At 47.7% G+C, this 20,222-nt stretch overlaps 10 protein-coding genes across 10 annotated transcripts; 5 read left to right on the top strand and 5 right to left on the bottom strand.

Annotated features, from left to right (window-relative positions):
- The first annotated feature begins 216 nt into the window (after nucleotides 1-216).
- BGW36DRAFT_383843 (putative aspartyl-tRNA synthetase) lies at nucleotides 217-2,523 on the top strand. The gene is made up of 3 exons (XM_046216722.1): nucleotides 217-540; nucleotides 596-1,317; nucleotides 1,370-2,523. Exons 1-3 carry the CDS (start codon nucleotides 309-311, stop codon nucleotides 2,483-2,485), a joined length of 2,070 nt encoding a protein of 689 aa, XP_046069507.1. The 5' UTR covers nucleotides 217-308; the 3' UTR covers nucleotides 2,486-2,523.
- On the bottom strand, nucleotides 2,524-3,728 carry BGW36DRAFT_383842 (HSP20-like chaperone). Its single transcript, XM_046216721.1, has 3 exons — nucleotides 3,276-3,728; nucleotides 2,888-3,203; nucleotides 2,524-2,830 (listed from the first exon to the last, which is right to left on the bottom strand). The coding sequence occupies exons 1-3, from the start codon at nucleotides 3,522-3,524 to the stop codon at nucleotides 2,799-2,801; spliced, it is 597 nt and encodes a 198-aa protein (XP_046069506.1). The 5' UTR covers nucleotides 3,525-3,728; the 3' UTR covers nucleotides 2,524-2,798.
- A 104-nt stretch (nucleotides 3,729-3,832) lies between these two features.
- On the bottom strand, nucleotides 3,833-5,275 carry BGW36DRAFT_383840 (alkaline serine protease). The gene is made up of 5 exons (XM_046216720.1): nucleotides 5,157-5,275; nucleotides 4,921-4,968; nucleotides 4,522-4,768; nucleotides 4,301-4,378; nucleotides 3,833-4,244 (listed from the first exon to the last, which is right to left on the bottom strand). The coding sequence occupies exons 1-5, from the start codon at nucleotides 5,168-5,170 to the stop codon at nucleotides 4,212-4,214; spliced, it is 420 nt and encodes a 139-aa protein (XP_046069505.1). The 5' UTR covers nucleotides 5,171-5,275; the 3' UTR covers nucleotides 3,833-4,211.
- Nucleotides 5,276-5,627: 352 nt separating this feature from the next.
- BGW36DRAFT_429865 (histone deacetylase RpdA/Rpd3) lies at nucleotides 5,628-7,813 on the bottom strand (the record flags this gene model as incomplete). The annotated part of the gene is made up of 4 exons (XM_046220751.1): nucleotides 5,628-6,602; nucleotides 6,665-7,206; nucleotides 7,255-7,555; nucleotides 7,619-7,813. 4 exons carry the CDS (start codon nucleotides 7,811-7,813, stop codon nucleotides 5,628-5,630), a joined length of 2,013 nt encoding a protein of 670 aa, XP_046069504.1.
- A 630-nt stretch (nucleotides 7,814-8,443) lies between these two features.
- Nucleotides 8,444-9,672, top strand: BGW36DRAFT_429864 (putative proteasome regulatory particle subunit; the record flags this gene model as incomplete). Its single annotated transcript, XM_046220750.1, has 4 exons — nucleotides 8,444-8,512; nucleotides 8,626-8,879; nucleotides 8,937-9,472; nucleotides 9,524-9,672. 4 exons carry the CDS (start codon nucleotides 8,444-8,446, stop codon nucleotides 9,670-9,672), a joined length of 1,008 nt encoding a protein of 335 aa, XP_046069503.1.
- A 101-nt stretch (nucleotides 9,673-9,773) lies between these two features.
- Nucleotides 9,774-11,926, bottom strand: BGW36DRAFT_418514 (uncharacterized protein). Its single transcript, XM_046219424.1, has 2 exons — nucleotides 10,753-11,926; nucleotides 9,774-10,703 (listed from the first exon to the last, which is right to left on the bottom strand). Exons 1-2 carry the CDS (start codon nucleotides 11,809-11,811, stop codon nucleotides 10,104-10,106), a joined length of 1,659 nt encoding a protein of 552 aa, XP_046069502.1. The 5' UTR covers nucleotides 11,812-11,926; the 3' UTR covers nucleotides 9,774-10,103.
- A 177-nt stretch (nucleotides 11,927-12,103) lies between these two features.
- On the top strand, nucleotides 12,104-13,478 carry BGW36DRAFT_383832 (uncharacterized protein). The gene has a single exon (XM_046216719.1). It carries the CDS (start codon nucleotides 12,465-12,467, stop codon nucleotides 13,347-13,349), a length of 885 nt encoding a protein of 294 aa, XP_046069501.1. The 5' UTR covers nucleotides 12,104-12,464; the 3' UTR covers nucleotides 13,350-13,478.
- A 65-nt stretch (nucleotides 13,479-13,543) lies between these two features.
- BGW36DRAFT_300842 (putative L-allo-threonine aldolase) lies at nucleotides 13,544-14,702 on the bottom strand (the record flags this gene model as incomplete). Its single annotated transcript, XM_046211650.1, has 3 exons — nucleotides 13,544-13,909; nucleotides 13,970-14,307; nucleotides 14,375-14,702. The coding sequence occupies 3 exons, from the start codon at nucleotides 14,700-14,702 to the stop codon at nucleotides 13,544-13,546; spliced, it is 1,032 nt and encodes a 343-aa protein (XP_046069500.1).
- Nucleotides 14,703-16,293: 1,591 nt separating this feature from the next.
- Nucleotides 16,294-16,902, top strand: BGW36DRAFT_429860 (uncharacterized protein; the record flags this gene model as incomplete). Its single annotated transcript, XM_046220749.1, has 1 exon — nucleotides 16,294-16,902. One exon carries the CDS (start codon nucleotides 16,294-16,296, stop codon nucleotides 16,900-16,902), a length of 609 nt encoding a protein of 202 aa, XP_046069499.1.
- Nucleotides 16,903-18,086: 1,184 nt separating this feature from the next.
- Nucleotides 18,087-19,754, top strand: BGW36DRAFT_361664 (uncharacterized protein; the record flags this gene model as incomplete). Its single annotated transcript, XM_046214295.1, has 4 exons — nucleotides 18,087-18,219; nucleotides 18,273-18,524; nucleotides 18,573-19,579; nucleotides 19,644-19,754. The coding sequence occupies 4 exons, from the start codon at nucleotides 18,087-18,089 to the stop codon at nucleotides 19,752-19,754; spliced, it is 1,503 nt and encodes a 500-aa protein (XP_046069498.1).
- Between the last annotated feature and the right edge of the window lie 468 nt (nucleotides 19,755-20,222).

Raw genomic sequence — 20,222 nt, 5'->3', positions numbered from 1 at the left:
AGAAAGACATGTCAGTAGGAAAATTCTGAAATGTAAACAGGGCGTGGTGCGGTTGGGCTCACCTGTTCAAAACTTGGAAGGATGGAGGAAGAAAAATTGCAGCAGACGGCGGGAAAGTTTTATAGCCGGTAGTGGGGCCCTTTCTACTTAAGGTTAGGCTGAGTTAGCTGGACCTCCGAGAAAAGAGACAGCGATCTCTTTCTATCATTCATTTAACATTGTTTAGCTCACTCTAGAATTGGGTCAAGAATTGGTTTTACTCCATGTACAGTTAACCATCTTATTTTTTTATCTCGAGTTCATCTGCAATGCTCGCCGCTCCCCTGCGCCGGGGCTCGTTTGGTCTACAAACCATAGCTCTAGCTCGGCGGAGCTATATAGAAATCGCAAACTTGCTTCACGAAAGACAATTGAGGGGCAAAATATCGCAGAGTCGCACTCTTCCTAACAGAAGGAACTACCACAGCAGGCCACCTCTGCGGCAACAATGCAGGAGCATCGAGGAGGTCTCTACGGTGCTCGGACAATACAAAAGCTCTGGTTCGCGATAGTCAACACTAGCAACATGATCTATGCTAATTGTCTCTTGTTGCAGTTGAATTTCCGAGTGCCACACACTCCTTTACAGATCTTTTGCAGAATGCCAATTCAGGCGACACGGTCATCATCCACGGCTACCTCGGACATCGGGCGGACCTTTCGAAGAAGCTGTCTTTCGTACGGATAACAGACACAACCATGCGCCAGAATATTCAGATCATTTCTTCCGCCAAGGAAAATGCACATCAGAAACTAAAGTCGATCTCGGCCAACAGCCCTGTCGCAATCCGCGGGACGATCCAGACGAAGAAAGGTAGCACTGGTGAAAAAGAGAGATCGGATATCGAGAAAATCGACAGTCTAGAAATCCAACTAGAGGACATTTGGCCGCTCAACGAATTCCCCAAAGATATAATAATGACTCCCGAGACTGTTTTCCCTGCGGAATACAGGTATTTGCAACTTCGATCAGATCGAAGTCTGCGGGAAGCGCTTCAGTTTCGTTCGAATGCTCGTAGGATTTGCAGAGAGGAACTTGAGAATTGCTCACCGCCGTTTGCAGAGATTGAGACGCCACTGTTATTCAAATCTACGCCGGAGGGTGCGCGTGAATTCCTAGTGCCAACTCGTCGTAAGGGGTTTGCGTATGCTCTTCCACAGAGCCCTCAACAGTATAAGCAGATCCTAATGGCAAGTGGTATTCCAAGATATTACCAATTTGCTCGCTGCTTCAGAGATGAGGATCTACGAGCGGATAGACAGCCAGAGTTTACTCAGGTATACCTTACCAAATACCATCATATACCAGCTTTAGACTAAACATTCACAGCTTGACCTCGAGATGTCCTTCGCAACTGGAGAAGACGTTATGACGATTATAGAACGTGTTATCCGAAAGCTTTGGTCAACATTACTGGACGAAACCCCAGCGTCCGGACCATTCAAAAGATTGTCTTACCAAGATGCAATGAGTCGATTCGGGTCTGATAAACCAGATACTAGATTTGGAATGGAAATCACCAGACTCGACTATGTGCTGCCCATAGATTTAGTCCAGAAAATTTCCCCTCTGACATCACCAATCGTGGAAGCTTTCAAACTACCCTGTGAAGAAAATGACCCTGCCAAAACCTTGGATTTCATCACACGCTTCTTGGATTCCCCGGCTGGAGCCGCGTTCAACAACAACCCAGATGGTGGGCCGGGAATATTCGTCTACGATGCCAAGAAGCCCCTGCATGGCTTGATGCCTTTCGGCTTCGAAGCTGCAGAACGTGTCGAGGAGATTCTAGAGCCGGACCATGGCGATCTCATCGTCTTGCAGGCACGCAAAAACGTACCCTTCGCAGGAGGCTCTACCCCTCTCGGCGACCTTCGCAAAGCCCTTCACTGGGAAGCCGTCAAATCCGATATCAAGGACGCGCCCACCGGCTTCGACTTCCTCTGGATTGTCGATTTTCCTCTATTCTCTCCAACAAACGAAAACGAACCAGGTCAAGGCGGCGCAGCTGGCCTGTCCTCGACACACCATCCTTTCACGGCTCCCAAGTCCGCCGCCGACGTTGACCTCCTTCTGACAGACCCAGCTGCAGCAGTCGCAGATCACTATGACCTAGTTGTCAACGGCGTTGAGCTAGGTGGCGGAAGCCGTCGTATTCATGACGCTCGAGTACAAGAAATTGTATTCAGGGAAATCCTCCAGATGCCAGCATCTCGTATAGCGGACTTTTCGCATCTACTAGAAGCCCTTCGAGCAGGGTGTCCGCCGCATGCAGGCATTGCCCTGGGCTTTGACCGGCTGATAGCTGTCATGCTGGGTAAGGAGTCGGTTCGTGATGTGATTGCGTTTCCCAAAACTGGAAAGGGAGAGGATGTGATGGTGGGCTCTCCGAGTGAGATGTCTGAAGAGTTATTGGCGACGTACCATCTTCGTTTGAGACAATAACCACAATAACCCCTGTACAATTATATGTAAATCACCCTATGTAATTCCTGATACGACGCTAGGATACCCATTTTGTATTATATAGACAAAGCCAAAAGTATATATAGTTATTAAAGAACAAGCACCACTCTCAATTGCTATCATTTGCATACTTTTTAACCGAGGCGTACCTCAGCTTATGAAAGAAGCGAGACCAATTTGCATGAAATAGATATCTTAATTCCTAGAACAATATCATTCGAACATTTAGAGCTTTTCAATACTTGCTTTTAAAACGTATGTTTTTTTAACCTTCAATTCACCTCTCACAACGCTATCCAATCTGCGCATTCGAAAAATCCATTTCTACACCCAATCAGTTTCACCAAGTCACCCACCGGAGATAATCGGGGGCATACTAACCTGGATGCTCATCCTGAAACTTCTTCAACATATCCATCTTCCGTTGTTCATCACTCGTCGGCTTCCCAATCTCCTTCTGCCGCTGATCAAACATCATCTTCTCGACCATCGCCCTTGTCGAGCCGTCCAGGTCGCTCAGCGATGAGTTCTCGGGCGTGATCTTAGTAACGTCGATTTTCGGCGCACTAGTCACGATGTGTGGCCACCACTCCATTTTGTTTACCTTGTCCAGGTGCACGGCGATTTCCTTGCCTGTGCGTGTGGTTTCGAGCGTCCAGGTGGAATCGTCGATGCGAACTGGGTGAGGGAATTCGCCCTGCGAGCTAATCAGCAAACCAACCCTCTCAAACGCCGTAGCTAGCTAGCCAAGGAATATATATATGCCTACCTCGATTATAGCCGGCTGCCCTTTCAATGCAACTTTGATTTTCGTCTTGGTTAGGACGACATCCAAGTCGCGGCCCTTGATGGTTGCGGGTACGGTTATGGTGACGTCGGCGTCGGCGATGGTCTGTGTCCATTTGTAGGGTAATTGGGCTTGTTCGGCGTCTTCTTTGGCCTTGCGCTCTTTTTCTTCTTGTTCGCGCTTATTGACTTCCTCGGGATTCGGGCCGGGGGCGTCTTCGAGGTCGTCCATTTTAGATTATCAATTCAATGTTGGAGAGTCGTGGCTTATATATAAGTTTGGAAGCGCAGCTTTGAGAGTTCTCGCGCGAGGTCGGCTGGTTAGGTTTTATTTTGTGTTGGGAGAAATTAAACCAAGTGGTATATCTAAAGAGAAGAGAAGCAGTCTGCTATTGAGAGGCTATGTTGTGCAACACAAGTAGTGGTACAAGGCAAGATCCAGCTCTGGTTCTAAATGCTTCTATGGTGGGGTCGGAGAGCTATCGGGACAGCTCCCCGCCTACACTTGCCCTGCATATCAAGTGATACGTATATGTAAACTGAATATATAACCGTATATTTGATTGGTGAAAGGTTACGCTTTTTATATGTAGTCTGCTACTTCGGAAAACATCTCGCCATATTTTGGTTTTTATTGAGTGAGGCGCTTCCCTCTCCCGTATCGATGTCTTTCTAGAACGACTTCAGGAGAAAGAAAACTACCGCGATATTGGTGAATTATCTTCATACACCGTAAGCGTGAGCACAAACACGAGTGCATTAAAACGCCCATTTCATGACATGCTTTTCCCCAGGTCCAGAGAGAAAAAAAGTTCCTTTTAAACAACGGAAATATAAAAAGTCGAGGTCGCCAAGCATGAGTCCCGTAATGCCAGCAGACTGGTATCGCAAATCTTCGTTTCTATTCCTATTCTCTTTATTACATGACGACACCAGAGTTGGAAGCAATACGCTGTAGTTCACGGGTTAGTTGTGGTTGTGTGGCTGTGTTATCGAATGGCTACTCACAGGCCAGAGCTCAGCAGCCTCCTTTCCAACTGGACCAGTAATGGCGGAACCCTTCATTTCACCCTTGGCATTGACGATCTGAAAGTCCATTAGCACTTATCCAAGCAGGTCCAATGACGAGAGCACGCGGTGTAGACATGTTCTCAGAGAAGAATCGTCTCAGAGAACATGCTAACCAAGCAAACTCTAGTATCACGGACGTAGATTGGTCTCCCACTCACCACACCAGCATTGTCCTCAAAGTAAAGGAAGATACCGTCAGGTCGTCGCCACGGCTTGCTCTGACGGACAACAACAGCGGGCATGACCTTCTTTCGCAGCTCGGGCTTTCCCTTCTTGACAGTGGCCATGACCATGTCACCAACACCGGCAGCGGGGAGACGGTTGAGACGGGCACCAGCACCGGTGACGGAAATGATGTACAAGTTACGGGCACCGGAGTTGTCGCAGCAGTTCATCACGGCGCCGCTATATACCAGTCAGTACCAACTTTGCGTTATATTTGTATTGTATCGCGTTTCGACTTTCGACGATCGCATGACCAGGGTTCGTTCATGTCCACTAAGTCTGCATATCCGCGTGTTCGCTCGCATTCAGGGTAAGGAGGTGTTCCAACATACACTGGCAGACCGAGAGTCATCTTAAGCTTGTTGCCGGCGGCACCACGACTGTGAAAAACTTGCGTTAGCTGAAGCCCTCATATAATAGAACCACGTATAATCCCAATCCATCCGCTCCAGACTTGTATTAACCCCATGCCAGCCTATCTCTAGCTGTACTTTGTCATAGAAAAGCCGGCGGTGTAATTGTACAGTCTGCAGCGAGGATAAAAGAAGCGCAGAGTAAATCGACTTACCCTCTGTTCGACATTTTGGCGGTATGTCACGTAGACTGGCTGTAATTGTGGTGACTGAGGAAATGGGAGAGGACTGGTCGACGGCGTCGAAGTTCTTCTCACTGCGGGTCAGAATTTCCAGCGTGCTCGATCTCGCTTAGTGTGCGAAAGGAGCAAATCTTGGCATCGCGGCCGTCATTGGCGGGTCCAGCTGGTTGTGCCCTAACGCTAGTCTATATCGGGATACCTTATATAAGTTTATACAAGAAGTGTACAGAGTTCGGCTATTCTTGTTAATTAAAGTATCTCGAGTAATATTGAGGTGCTCCAGCTTCGTTTAATAGTAGTACATACAATTGTAAATGGGAAGATACAGAAAATAACAAAAAGCAACCGAATCAGATAACACCGCAAACTCAGAAACACCAATCCTATCAAGCCAATGCGCCGCAAACAAACAAAGACGCGGGATACCCCATTGAAGAGATACAGCTATGATTCAGTGGCTTCCGATTCTTTAGACTCGGAAACGGTTTTGATTTCGGATTGCTCTTCAGATTTGATGGGTGGCTCTGCCGCGGCAGCGTCCTGCTCTTTGGCTTCGTCTGCAGCGGGCTGTTCGCTCTTTTCTGCTGCGCCCTCTGTCTTAGGCGCGGCACCGGCAGGGGCAGGAGTCAGTTCTGCGGATGGGGCCTCCTCGGGTGCGGGTGCGCTTGCTGGTGGTGATGCAGGAGGTGTCTCTTCTTGACCACCATTTCTCTCGGTGGTTACAGCTTCGGCCGCCGCCGATGGCACCGTTGCATCTTCCATATCGACATCGGAGTGTGCTTCATTCAGAACGGAAGCTGGCGATTCAGGACGCGTAGTACCTTCGGTAACCGCAGTTTCATTGGCTTCTGTGACACCGTTTTCATCAGCGTGTGGAGCAGCCGCTCCATGAGGAGACTGGCGTCGCTCGGTGCTAGATGTTTGTTCAGGCTTGTCAGCCGAACTATCGGCTGTCAGGTCCATGTCTTCGTCCTGGTCAGGAACGGAAGACTGGTCCCTAGGTGTAGCAATGCCACTGTCCAAACCAGAATCAGCCACATCGAGATTCAGATGATTAACGTGGTTCCGTCTTCGCACGGCTCCTGGTTGACGATGAATGCCATTGGCTGCATTCTCCTCCTCGTCTTCACTGTCACTTAGCTCGCCAGCTTTCTCAATGTATTGATCGAAGCGACGTTTTGTGTAACGTTTGTCTTTATTCTCGTCCTCATCAAGGTCGTCCATGATCGCGTCTGCCTCATCATCTAGCCCGTCTAATAGGGGATCGCGGGGAACGTCAGTCATCTGCACGGACGGTGCAAATGCAGTTCGCTTTAGATTTTCAATGACCTGACTGCGGATCTTATCGAGATATTCCTTTGTATTTGCGTTGTCCATGTTGGAAGGTCGTACATCCAGTTCATAATCAGGAGAAAAGTACTATTATACAACTCCTATTAGACCGGAGCTTAATATTAAAGAGTTGGGTGTTCTTGACTTACCTCATAATAATCGTTGTAGGGAAGTTGAGCTCCGAGCTGCTCGTTAAGGAGAATACCTGTTTCAAAAGCCCAGGTGCGGGCCACGTTGCGCATGGTGTAGCCACCTCCACCCACGATCAGTGTCGGCAGATTAAAGCTCTTGACAAAGGCAACACAATTGGCATGGCCTTTCATACTGAGATTAAAGCAGCCCAAACGGTCACCGGACAAACTATCACCGCCACACTGAAGGACAACTGCCTCGGGGCGATACCATTCCATGACGCTGTTGATGACGGGCTCAAATATACTCTTGTATGAGACATCATCGATACCATCTCGAAGGGGGAAGTTGACGGCATAGTATTTTCCTTGACTGACGCCGATGTCGCGCAATTCGCCAGTTCCTGGGAAATATTCTCCATATTTGTGGAATGAGACCGTCATGACACGATCCGTGGTGTAGAAAGCTTCTTCAACTCCGTCACCGTGGTGGACATCAATATCAATATACAAAACTCGTTGCTTGAACCTGAGGAGCTCAAGGATACCAAGAACAATATCTATCAACTGTCAGTAAGAATACGACGTGACCATTCAGAAAAACTAACCATTCACATAGCAAAATCCACTTGCTTCACTCTTTTTCGCATGGTGCAGCCCTCCAGCCCAGTTGATTGCAATATCGCATTTATTGCGATTGAGACGGGCGGCGCCTTCCATGCTGCCCCCCGCGCTAATACCGCAGAACTCGAATAACCCATCAAACACTGGACAGTCGTCTCCGACATTGTATTTTCCTTGTTCCTTTGAATATTGGTCCATATTGTCAGGCGTAACCTTTGATAAGAAGTCGATGTATTCATCGGTATGGAACTGCGTCATTTCGTATTTGGAGGCGGGTTTGGCACGCTGCAGGAGGTATTGTTAGAGCGCAATCTTTCAAATCACTGCTAAATGCTTGGGTAGCCATACGTATATTTCCATCTTCTTGTACAGTCCGTAGTTCATCACCAGACTGTGTGCCATCCGGATACGGTGTGGCTTCATGGGATGACCCGAGACGTAGGCATAGTTACCGACATCAGAATCGTAGAAGTATGCGACCTTCTTGCCACGGTCTGCCGTCCCGTTCAAGTTGATGGGATCGAGAGGCGCCACTCCAGACATGACTGCGTTGTCTCTAAGAGGCGTCTGCTCTCAGGCTGTCGGCGGTGGGGAGGAACGAAAGAGGCTGTCCTGGATCACCCGGCGCAGGACGGAGATCGAGAGCTTCGTTGTAGGAGCAGCCAGGAGTATGGGGGTAGCGCGATAGCAGCACACAAACAATTACTCAGAGACAAATCTCATCGAGCTCCGACTCCCAAGCGACTGGAAGCAACGCAACAGGTGATTGATTGATTGTGACTGGAAAGAAGGCTGGGGGAAAAAGAAAGGCGAGAGGCGTCGGCTCCAAAGGCGGTGAGGCTGGAGGGCGAATGACCGCGCGTGTTCTCTGCCTAGGGCGGAGCTCGACATGGATCGACCATCGACCATCGTCTATCGTCTTTCTCAAGTCTCGTCATCCCAGCTTCCAGCTTCCAGCTTGCAGCTTGCACGCAGAACACTTCTACTACTGATTCTGTGGTTATCTCTTACTGCAGGTGTCTACTCACTCCATCATCTTGATCCGAACTCAACTCTGTCGTTCGCGAAGCTTGAGCTTCGTGCGCACCTTACCAATCAAGCTTCCTGCGAGGAAGCCACCTTGGACCTTCATCGCTGAGTTGTCGACCTAGCTTTGTCACAAAATTCAGCAGCATGGAGCGAATTAATCGAATGCTTCAAGCTGCCTCAGGCATTGGTATGGGTGGCGGTGCCCCCGGTGCTGTAAGTTAGCTTCTCCTCGTCCGTGTGTCTGGTTTGAGCTGTTTGAACAAGCATCTCCCAGTATCTGTGGCTTGAATATCATGCACTGTACGAATGCTAACTTATGCGTATAGGATAGCCCAAACTTGATCGATAATTCAGAAACCGTCCACATCTCATCCCTAGCCCTCCTGAAGATGTTACGACACGGTCGGGCTGGTGTGCCCATGGAAGTCATGGGGCTGATGTTGGGAGATTTTGTGGACGAGTATACCGTGCGGGTTGTTGATGTTTTCGCCATGCCCCAAAGTGGAACTGGTGTTAGTGTTGAAGCCGTGGACCCCGTCTTCCAGACCAAGATGATGGAGATGTTACGGCAGACTGGCCGGTTAGTATTGTCATCCACCTTTTGAACATGTCATCCACTAATGCATATTTACGACAGACCCGAAACTGTCGTCGGCTGGTACCACTCCCATCCTGGATTCGGCTGCTGGCTCTCATCCGTTGATATCAACACTCAACAATCCTTCGAACAACTCACACCGCGTGCCGTCGCAGTCGTCGTCGACCCTATCCAATCCGTCAAGGGAAAAGTCGTCATCGATGCCTTCCGACTTATCGCGCCGCAGACAGTTGTCATGGGCCAAGAACCACGCCAGACCACATCCAATCTTGGCCACCTCAACAAACCATCCATCCAGGCCTTGATCCACGGCCTGAACCGTCACTACTACAGCATTGGAATCAACTATAGAAAAACCGGCCTCGAAGAAAACATGCTGATGAACCTGCACAAGCATGTCTGGACTGAAGCCCTTCAAATGAACGACTTCCGTGAGGACTGCAACCGCAACGTTGAGCGTCTACAGCAATTGGTGGAATTAGCCGAGGGCTACGAGAAGAGAGTTAAAGAAGAATCTACATTGACCAAAGAGCAATTGAAGACTCGCTATGTCGGAAAGGTTGACCCGAAGAAGCGTGAGTATTTCCATACGCCTCCACATATATTCATTTCTAACGCTTGTGTAGATATCGAGGACGTGGGCCAGGAATTGATCGAAGACAATATCGTCGCTGTATCAAGACAAATGATCGATAAGGAGTCTTCCATCGCCAAGACGCCGAATGGGCAGAAGAGCGATAATGACGCACAAATGGATGTAGATGAGGAGCTATAGATTGCTATTTATGTAGTATAATCAATAAATAACTTACTCTTGGCATCATCGATGATAATAGTCATGAATTCTATCTAAATAGTATTCAAATGAGATAAAACTGTCATATTCAATCTCACACCCGCTACTGTACATTTTTAAAACACCTAATTTGCGTCAACTGATGGTGGGAGAAGGTAGGTCGGGTCTATGAAAACTAATAACAACACAATAGATGCAAATCTCGAATAAACCCGGAGATTACAACAAACCCCCTATGAATGCACTGCACCGTAAAAGGAAAGAGAAAAGCACATACAAGAAGGGTGAACAATGGTAGAAACACATGATTAAAGAATAAATGGCTTGTCAATGACAAAAAAGTATTGACAATTTGATGTGGTTAGTTTCTCGAGAGGGGATGTGTTGTTTAGATTGTTATTTTCTTTTTATCATTTCTTCTCATTGCCGGCATCGTTGGCACCGAAGAAGCTGGTGAAGCTGCCGCGCATGCTCTTCATTTGTTCTTCGCGAGCTTTCTCTTCCTCTTCGGCCATCATCTTCAGCCATGTTTCCCCGTTCTCGCGGATCTCTTGTTCCATCATTTCGTAGTTCTTTTGGCCGCGCTCTCGGATCTGGTCCCAGAGCATTTTGCCTTGTTCGAGGCTGTCGGCGGTAGAGCTTTGACCGTCGAGGGTGCTTTGTGGTTTGAGACCCAGTAGAGCAGCGAATCCGCCAACGCCGCGGTGAGGACGGCTCTTCTTTTCTTCTTCTAGTTGCTGTTGGAACTTTTCGCGCATCTTCTTCTCTCGCGCAGCAAATTCGACGGGTATGTATGTCCCTTCAAAGGATTTAATGACTGGGCGGACGTCTTCCACGTTCATTCCAGCTACGTATTCCAGGAATGGAATCAAGGCAACAAGGGACTTGTCTTTGGAGTCTCCCTTCCATTTGGGAAGGATGATTGCGTTCTCTGGCTGTTCACGAGCGTGACCGGGGACGGTGTCGACGAGGATAACTTTGGAAAGATCGCGGTTCAAGTATGATAGATCCTGGTTTGCGTTAGTAACTGTGTTTGGAAATGAGGAGTTGAGATCATACCTTCACGTATTCTCCATCCTTATATTTTGTTGCCTCGCGGAAAAGGGGCCATCGGATGATACGATAGGGGTCTAGTTTCCGCAGGACTTGATCTGCCATCATGCTGGGAACACTGGTGAAAAGAACTAGCTCATAGTACTGATTTAGATAGCGCAAGAAGTAATCGACACCAGGCCGTTTGGCAACTCGCCAACCATGTTCCCTGGTCCATTCGCTGTGGACCAAAAGATCTTCCAAGCTCAACACCAATGTATAAGGTTGCCTTTGTGAGGGATCCTCATCGGGGAGCAGTTTCTCAAAGGCAGGGTCCTTGTAGTAGCTGGTGAGGCCGTCCAAGCGAGCCTTGATGCGGTCCCAGAAAAGGCCGATGCCCCATCCAGATGGAGCATCCTTGTGGGCCCTGGCTTCTTCCTCTGAATCCCAATTGCGTCCCAAGTACAGTGTTCCCGCAACACCGGCACCGAGGAAGATCGCATACATCACATTGGCAACGCGTGCTCTTCGACGATCCAAGGACGATTCGTAGTCACTGTTAGATCTACCAGAGGCTTCTTCTTCGTATTCTTCATGGTGGGACGGATCCTCCGTCAGATTGAGAGAAGTCGATGGACGGCCCTTGCGCGCAGCATCCAGTTCCGCTCCTAATGTAGATGGAATACCCTGGGTCAGATCTGGGAGAGGTTTCTGGGGTTGTTTCGGCTGGGCGGTGGTGTCAAACTCGGGCTGTTCCGGGGAGATGTCGGGTTGAGGCGAGGGTTCTTTGGGCGCTGGCTCTGAAGAAGCATCCCGAGGAGCATCTTGAGACTGCGGTGCACGGCTTTCGGCAGACACTGGACCCTTCGTCGGACTCGGGGCGACGGGCCTGTCTGATGCGGGTTTCTTTTGCTCCTTTTTCGTCTCCTTCTTGGCCTGCTGTTTCTTTGCCTGCTGCCCAGGAAGCACGTAGGGCGTCTTCGGCTTGTTGTTCTGGGCGTAGGACCGAAGCAGGCCTGGCCTAGAAGCAACGGGCAGTCGAAAGGCTGAGGCCCTTGCCAATGGCAGAACGGCGCGACTAAACATGGTCTGTGTGTATATAAAGGGACATTTAAGACTTGCAGCAGTGGTAACTATACAATCATATCCCGGATGACGAGTCCCAAGCCAACGAGGTGCTGGATCAACGCAGATGTAGTGCAGGTGCTCATAAAAAATTGGCTGGCAGCTTTAGCCTCCGCCATGACCAAGCATGCCTAAGGCTCCAAGGCCAGTAAGATCGGGCCAACGCCGGCCCGTGCCAAGAACCTGCCTTAATAATTCTTCTTCCTTCCCGCTTTCTCTTCTCTTCCTCTTCTTTTTCTTTTCACCATAATTATGAAAGTTGAATGACCCAGTGCACAAATTTGACCCTTCAATCTCCTCCATGGCTGCCGGGTTGTATTAGCTGGGGAGACTCAATGAATTCCATTCAGCCTCGCCCCCAAGAGCGGCAGCTAGGCCTCCTGTGAGCTGTGCAGCCCCGTAAGCGAGACACATACAAAGACAGACAGACATACAGACAAGCAAACTACAGCCGTACAGACAGCAAACGTGCGCTACAATGCTTTATCTAGCTTCATATATCGCCAGTTAATAAACCATGAAATGAAACCACTTTTCCCTTGGTCGTTGAATTTCTCTCATAATACCTACTACTGTTACTACCTCTGAAGACGCGTACAAGGCAGGACAACGTGATGGCCACCCTGGAAGCCGACCTGAAGAAGCTCTCCCTGCAGGACCGGGCACAAAAGCATACAAACCAGCAAGAGGAGGAATATCATGAGGACGAGGACGAGCCTGGCTATCAGCAAGCAATTTCCCCGTTCCGCTTCTTCGACCTCCCGTCCGAGATCCGGCTGAAAATATATGGCTATGTTCTGTTTGGGTCCAAAAGAAAAGTATCTTCACGCACGAACGGTAACGTGGGATTATCCTCAAAGAATAAACCGCTAGCGCCACTCTCCCACCGTCTCTCGCTCTTCCTTGCCTCCCAACGCATCCACGATGAAGCCGCCGCGCTCTTCTATTCTGTGCAGACCTTCCGCGTATTTCCGATCCAGGACTACTCTCGTTTCCCGACACTGGCTGATCTGGGCAAATCATATCGTCCGATGATAGGAAAAATCGAACTGATTCTCGGATCAAGCTGGACGGCGCCTCCGAAGTCATGGAAAATCACGCATCGGTTGGGACTGGCCGAGATGGTAAATCTGCGAATATTTCGAGTGTTTATCCAGTGCGACCCATCACATCCTATCTTCGAGGGCTTTAGGATCTCGAACGACTTCTACACAGGATTTGCCGGGGGGTTGGTGCGCCAGATCCTAGAACTGCTTCCTAATCTGGAACATGTGGAATTCGATGCTTGGCCCTCTGTTCAGAAGAATGGCGCGCTGATGAGACGCTTGCTGGCTGAGGTGCGGGGTGCGGGGAAGCAGATCTACTGGGGTCCAGAGCGAGGGTGGAATGATTGGGAGGACGATGATAATGGTAACACAGTGACTTATGGGAGCACTGATCCAATAACGATTAAAGACCGTGTAGACCCAGGACCAGACGTTTCCCCGATAGTGGGATGACCATGATGTCTGATTGAAACTGGGTGGCTACGTGACCATGTAAGCATGTTGCGCAGTTTCTAATGCGTAAAGTAGTCATTATATTGAGCGTTGTATATGAACAAATAAATGCAATATAAACAAAAAAAAACACCATATATGCATCCCACTATCTTTATCCCACTATCTTTCCTCTGGAGTAATCATATCATCATTTAAACATACCCTCCAGTGACCTTGTGATTCTCTAGCGCCTTTCCTGCATTCTTATCTTCCATCAACCGCGTCAACGCACTGACAAGCCTTGCTGCTGCTTCTGGGGAAATTTGATGATGAAACACCAGTCTCCCAGTGGGAAACAGCGTCACCCCAGCTCGTTTCCCATACTCAACAAAAGCCGCCGGTGGAATACCGTCATTTTCCAGATCCAAAACAATCATATTCGTTTGCACTGGCAGGGAAATCGTGTATCCGGCATCCCGCAACGAGTTGGCCGTACTCCGGGTTAGGGAGTGGACTTGGGGGAGCAAAGGCATTGTATATTCGAGAGCGCTTAGGGCCGCGGCAGCCATCATTCCGGGCTATTTACCAATGTGTTAATACATATACTGCACTATACCGAAACTTTGGGGGGAATATACCTGTCTGGTCCCTCCACCAAACATCTTACGGAAATATTTGGCGCGATTGATGAATTTCTTCGACCCGACAATCACGCTGCCCATCGGCGCCCCGAGGCCCTTTGCAAGGCAGATACTAACTGTATCAAAGCACGCACAGTACTCTTTCAAATCAACGCCTTCGGCGGTAATCGCGTCAAATAGACGAGCGCCGTCCAGGTGCATGGCAATGGGCGGCCGGCCCTCTTCGACAGGATAGTTTCGAACGAATTCGGAAATCTCCTGAGCGGCTTTGAGGGGGAGGATTGTGCCGCTTAGAGAGTTCTCTAGAGACACAACTCGCGTTGGAGGGAAATGTACTAGTAGAGTTAGCATCATTCAACATCACCATTTCCCCCTATTTAAAAGGAGTTAAGAAGTACGCACTATTCCCATCCGCGATTATATGCTTCTTCACATCCTCAACCGTCAAATGAATACCATTCTTGGGATGCACCTGCGTGACAGAGGCCTGGGACATCACCGGCAACGCGCCAGACTCCCAGCAGTGCACATGTGCGCGGTGGTCGAGAAGCACGGAGTGAGGTGGTTGGGTGAGGTGCGTTCGAAGACATATCTGGTTGCCCATCGTGCCGGACAGAGCCCACATGGCAGCCTCTTTGCCGGTCAACTCGACGAGGCGATCTTGAAGGCGATTGACCGACTCGTCTCCCTCGGCGTCGTACATGTCATCTTGGAACGAGGATTCGATCATCGCCTGGCCCCGATGTCAGCACTCTGAATACACCATAACAATATATTTTGATGAATCCGTTTGCATCCGCTGAATGGAAGATCTGATCTCACGCACCTGCATCATATTCACAGTCGGAACCGTGACTGTATCCGAGCGAAAATCATGCTGGACACGCCATTGAGCCTGTTGTAGCTTATGCATCAACGGGCCTGTAAACAGCTGCGATTGCTGTGCAATTTGCACATCATGCACATCTTGAGCATCGTCACCCGGCTGCTCATCCCGCAGCCCAAGAGCCTGCAATTTCGCACTCTTCACTTCCACGGCCACATACTGCGCTGAAGGATCATTAAAGCTCGGCGCCATTCTGTATTTTATTCTATACTTTGATAGATATAATTGGTGCTTGTATGCTGTATCTGTCGATCTGCTGTCGGGGAAGTCTGGAGGAAGACGAATGGAAGCAGGTCAATTCCGCGGGAAAGAAGATGGGTTTGTGAGGATTTGTAAGGTATTTTTCGGCAAATGACTCATATTTCTCGCTTGCCCTGGCGGGCCTGTCGCTAGTTCGTTTATGGTTAGATACATCTTGTTTAGGGAAGATTTAGGAGATACGCTAGGCTAGATTCAGAGTAGTTAGGGCTAGACTGTATTTGTATTGTAAAGCCAGGTTATAAGAAACATTTAGACCAGGTATATCACGATATATTCAATGTTTTAGAGTTAGGTACTATTAACTCGTGGTACTCACTCGAAACACTTCAAATGTTAGCTATATTATTAATTTTAAGGCTTAGCTGCTTAATGTTCGGTTTAAATATACGGCTATCAGATAAGTTTTTATAAAAGGTTAAGGGCTAGAAACTTTATCGTAATCAATCGATATAGATTCTCCTTTCTACTAGTTATTCAAATAAATACGACACAAACATTATTCAATATTAACCTGGCCATTCTCAAGTGCACCTCTATTCAAGTGCAGATGATTATCAACTACCAGGTCTGCTACAAATTACTCAAAGATCATTATTCATTCAACAAGATGCCACATTATCCAAAAACTCAATGCTCAGAAACCTTTAGGAATTGTCAACAAAATCTTAATACAAGGGGTTTAAAAGTATATTTGTAGCCTTTTTAGAACTGTGATTTGTAATATGGGGTTCTAAATACGGGCTGCATTTCCAAGTGTGTCAATCAAATAGACTGATTATCATTGATACAGAATGGCTATCTCAAACCTTTTAGCATCTACAAGCAATAGCAGATCAACATTGTAGATACTTTACTACGTGTGTCTATTCTATTCAGAGATGAATTGCTTGTCTAAAAATGAAGTCAAAATGGAGAGGCATCAACAAACGCACCTCAAACAGAAAGGGAACGAACGAGGAGCAAACAGAAAAGGAATGAACGCCCAGCGAGGCCAGAGTAGAAAAGGAAGGAACGATGAGCAAACGACAAGGGAAGGGACGACCAGACAGGGAAGGGACGAGCGGCGGGGTGTTTCTGCTCACTGGGCGGCCTCACTCTGTTTTCTCCTTGCAACTGAGCTCCCATCTCATGCTAGGTTTCTCTAAGAATCGATTACATGCTCTCATCTCAAGCCATGGCTAACAATGCAACTCAGCAATCATATGCCTCTTCCTCGTTTATACTAGGGGTTATCGGTGAGTTAATCCCTGGAGTCTATCAGGAGGTGATCGACAACACCTGGTCGAATATCCTCCGCGTTTACTTTGGGGTCAATGATTTTTATGTCCAACCCTCTAGGAGCCTCAAGAAAGCAAACGTTGTTGTGTCAAATTATCTCAGGACTCGACCACCGGGTCAAGACCGTCTCGTGCAAACACGGCATAAGGTTCTTCTTGTCGAAGCCAAACGCTTCCCACGCAGTGCGAGACACGATTCCAACTGGAGTGTCAATTATGACTGGCAAAGAGTTCTAGACCAGCTAGGTAAATACATGCGCCAAGCTCGAGCTGAATTTGGTAACCTGCAGACCATGTACGGAATTGTTGCCGTTGGGAATAAGGCCCGTTTCTATCAAATGAACTGCTCCAGCACTGCTGGTCACATGGTCACGTTCAACCCCAACAATCCACTGGGAGGTGGAATACAGAATCGCATATTAGACCTTACTACTAATGCGGATATTATCCACAATTATCTTTCGGTGATTGCGGATCACGTTGCCGCCAGCAGAAACAGATGGTAAGCGACGGCCGCCGGGATTGATGGTCTGGAAACCCACAAGACTAAGCAACTGTTTCCTCTGAAACTGGGCTAGGGGCTTGTATTAAAAAGACTAAGGAAAGTCTCTTTGAGGCTGACCTAAGGGCTTGAAGTCGTCGCATTCAGACTGGGCAATCCCCCCTTCGGGGCATTTTCTCTTCGGCTAGACCGGGGGCAAGGAGCCTCGAAGGTTCGAAATTTAGGAAAGTAACGATTTGAATCGAGAGAAAACTGATAGATGGAAGGCCTTTCTTTCACAATTAGGTATGTATGTTTGACCACCCTTAGTACCAGAGGCTGATAACATCAAATCGCTCCCAGATCCAAAACCTATCAATATCGATCCTAATTTATGATACATATAGTCCGCTACTAGGAATAAAAAACATGCACGGTTTAGATTGGCTGCGAAGGGTGATGATACGAATGAAGGACTGGAGTCAAACGGATATTAAACACGCCCGCAAAGGTGCTCCGAACCTCAAAAGGGTGAATATCTGTTTTGTCACCATATGGGAAATATCCCAAGAGATATTTCTATAATATTATGGCTTGGTGGTTGTGGGAGGAGAGCATGGGTATAGAGAGATAGATGGTACGTATAAGTAGGCGTTGGTGACGAGGGATTGAAGAGTCTGAGTGAGAGTCATGACTTCGTTTGTTAGAGGTAGAAGGCTGGAAATGTTTAGGAAGGCTGTCAAAAAGTTGAGGTTGCATGAAAAGCCCTCAGTGCTTCATTTCACCCTACCCTGGCATTTATATATAGTGGAATAGAGCGTAATCGAAGCCACGCGATGAACCGGTAACGACGGCTGTTTCCATTTTGCCATTTCACACGCTTTCAGCTAGAAATTTATTCTTCATATTCTCTTCATCGTTGAACATATGCTGAAAGCAGTCAATTTCGGTGTCACTTTCTGGACCACCTCCCCCCTCTAAATTCTTCTATGTCCTGCGTCATCAAGTGATTACGACGCACCACTGGCATTGGCGCGGACACTGACATCAAACGATGTTATTGGGTCAATCCGTCAATATGATCAGTGCACGTTAAGCTTTTAAATTGACGTGGCCATGACTGGTACATATTTTGGCTTCAGGCGTCATATAAAGGTTCATGCCACCCAAACAACCAATTGATACATAAATTTTCCACCCGCATTCGCCATGTCTTCACAAGAGCACTTAAAGTCCAACAATTACTACATAGTATCCGATAAGGAGGCATGTATGATTTGTGGCCTTTGGTTCAATGAGCTGACGATAGGTTGGCGGCCATGGCAGGGAGAAGTGAGAGCGAGTGAGTCGTTGTTAATCATTGCTTAATACCAAACTTATACTAATAATATCTAGTATATCCGACTTGGGACCACAAGGTCAAATTGACTAGGGCTGGACACCGTTTGAAGTGGAAGAATTTTGTCCTCGACACAGATACTGCAAGATGGCGCAATCTGAAAGAACGCCCAGAATTTACTTGTCAGATTAATGACTTCTATATGTTTCACGATAGATGCTGGAACAGGCTAATGGAACACTTTTGTCCCGGGGAATTTGATCCCGTCAGTCTACATCAGGCATTGAAATATTTTCCACGGCCACCTGGTTTGTGCACTTGCCTTTATAACATCTATTCTGACTAACAAGCGGTAGTTCCATGGCCGTTCTACTTATCTGAACCCAGACAAACAGTAGGGAGACGGAAATACGGTGTTTTTGCTCTACCGACTATTGAACAACTCATGCAGCCTACCAAGGCGACCCCGGAGCCCGCAGATTGGGTCGCAGAAGGACTGGCAGCTACTTACCGAAATAAAACTGATTTGTTTAGCCGCCTCCCCATCGAAATTTGTGAAATTATTGCTGTCCATCTTCCGACTCGCGATTTTCTTAGTCTGCGTCGAGTCTCAAGAGCAATGGCGCTAATATTCACAAGCATGCATTTCTGGCGGTCACGGTTTTTCATTAATGAAGAGCGGGGATATCTTCACCCATTAATTCAAAAATGGACATCTGAGAAGGGAAACAGCACGATTGACTGGAGACTGCTTTACCACTGTACCAGTACGCTGAAGTGCCCTATTGACTTTTATTTTCCGATCAGAGTATGGGAGTCACTGCGCTGGTTGAGAGACGCGACCTTAGCTATACACACCAGGACTAATGAAAATAAGAAGAGGAAGAAGCACTATCGTGGTCATTCGATGCCACCGCAGTTTGCAGGCCGAGCACTTCAACACTACCATAATACACGCTTCCAGAATATGCACGTAGATTCAGTGGATGTTGGACCGACGCTTCGCAAAATTGCAATATCCGCTGTCAACGATGGGTACCAGGGTCACATAACTGGAATGAAATTTATTTTCGACGATAGGCCCGAGGTTCTGATCGGCTATTCAGCCCCTGGGGCAAAGGTCGTGACTGACAACGGCGTGAGGGGAAGTATATTCAAATACCCAGGCGTTCAGCTCGTGGTCAATATCACGCGTCTGCGAGGTTTTACCATATTTCATAATGCTCATTCCATCCGGGGGATAACAGTTATTCGAGATAGTGCTCATCCCGAGGGTTTCGATTGTATTGATCGTCATGGCATTGACTATTGTTACTCTAATATCTATCTAGACGAGGTCACTAAGGTTATTGTCACATATGATGTGAGTTTAGTCAATATTTACAAACTTGGGATGACGAATCTTCTAGCTAATTACAGTGGAATAGCATTTTAAGTTAACTCACTTAGGAATCCTGGGGGTAATGACAAAACGTGATAATAGGGAAGGCTTGATGGACAAGAGATATAACTACCTAACTCCCGTTCTTCACTCCTGAGGGGCCCCTGTACTACAAGGTTATAAAGACTTTTAATCACAAGAAGCTTTTAGCGCCTCGCCCCCTCTCTCCACCCTAGATACTACTTCATAGAGTAGTTACATAAATTAGTCACATAATGCATGTAGTGTCTCAGTAGTCTGATTATAGAATTAGTCGGTTTATACAGTTTAAAATTTAGGCCATTAAACCCAACCCGAGTTGCCCTATCCCCTCCTATTCAACGCGACAGTCAGCCACCTGAAATCTATGAGTGAAAGCCCGGTTATATGTCCCCAGATATAGTTTTAAATTTTCTTAGTTAACTAGAATTTTGATGCTACTCTATGAGGCCTACTGTAGGTCGCTGATGATGTGCCGCGATGTTATAGTACTCTATAACGCTCCAGGGCCTCACAGTGAGTACCGTAAGTGAACACCATAAATCTAAAATACATGTATATTATCTTCGTGTACACCGAAGGCGAG

The sequence above is a fragment of the Talaromyces proteolyticus genome (assembly GCF_021365285.1).
Source record: "Talaromyces proteolyticus strain PMI_201 chromosome Unknown BGW36scaffold_9, whole genome shotgun sequence".
Taxonomy (NCBI): domain Eukaryota; kingdom Fungi; phylum Ascomycota; class Eurotiomycetes; order Eurotiales; family Trichocomaceae; genus Talaromyces; species Talaromyces proteolyticus.
Note: the sequence above shows the minus strand (reverse complement) of the source record. Positions and strands in the feature narration are given on the sequence as shown.

Excerpts from the sequence above, each read along its gene's own strand:
- BGW36DRAFT_418514 (XM_046219424.1), bottom strand. The coding sequence starts at position 11,811 with ATGTTTAGTCGCGCCGTTCTGCCATTGGCAAGGGCCTCAGCCTTTCGA. Across the intron at positions 10,704-10,752 it reads AGGATGGAGAATACGTGAAG|GATCTATCATACTTGAACCG; the intron begins GTATGATCTCAA and ends AACGCAAACCAG.
- BGW36DRAFT_383832 (XM_046216719.1), top strand. The coding sequence starts at position 12,465 with ATGGCCACCCTGGAAGCCGACCTGAAGAAGCTCTCCCTGCAGGACCGG.
- BGW36DRAFT_383843 (XM_046216722.1), top strand. The coding sequence starts at position 309 with ATGCTCGCCGCTCCCCTGCGCCGGGGCTCGTTTGGTCTACAAACCATA. Across the intron at positions 541-595 it reads CGGACAATACAAAAGCTCTG|TTGAATTTCCGAGTGCCACA; the intron begins GTTCGCGATAGT and ends CTCTTGTTGCAG. Across the intron at positions 1,318-1,369 it reads GACAGCCAGAGTTTACTCAG|CTTGACCTCGAGATGTCCTT; the intron begins GTATACCTTACC and ends AAACATTCACAG.
- BGW36DRAFT_383842 (XM_046216721.1), bottom strand. The coding sequence starts at position 3,524 with ATGGACGACCTCGAAGACGCCCCCGGCCCGAATCCCGAGGAAGTCAAT. Across the intron at positions 3,204-3,275 it reads GGCAGCCGGCTATAATCGAG|GGCGAATTCCCTCACCCAGT; the intron begins GTAGGCATATAT and ends ATTAGCTCGCAG. Across the intron at positions 2,831-2,887 it reads GTTTCAGGATGAGCATCCAG|AAATGGATTTTTCGAATGCG; the intron begins GTTAGTATGCCC and ends GATTGGGTGTAG.
- BGW36DRAFT_383840 (XM_046216720.1), bottom strand. Across the intron at positions 4,769-4,920 it reads ATGACTCTCGGTCTGCCAGT|CGGCGCCGTGATGAACTGCT; the intron begins GTATGTTGGAAC and ends ACTGGTATATAG. Across the intron at positions 4,379-4,521 it reads TTGAGGACAATGCTGGTGTG|ATCGTCAATGCCAAGGGTGA; the intron begins GTGAGTGGGAGA and ends ATGGACTTTCAG.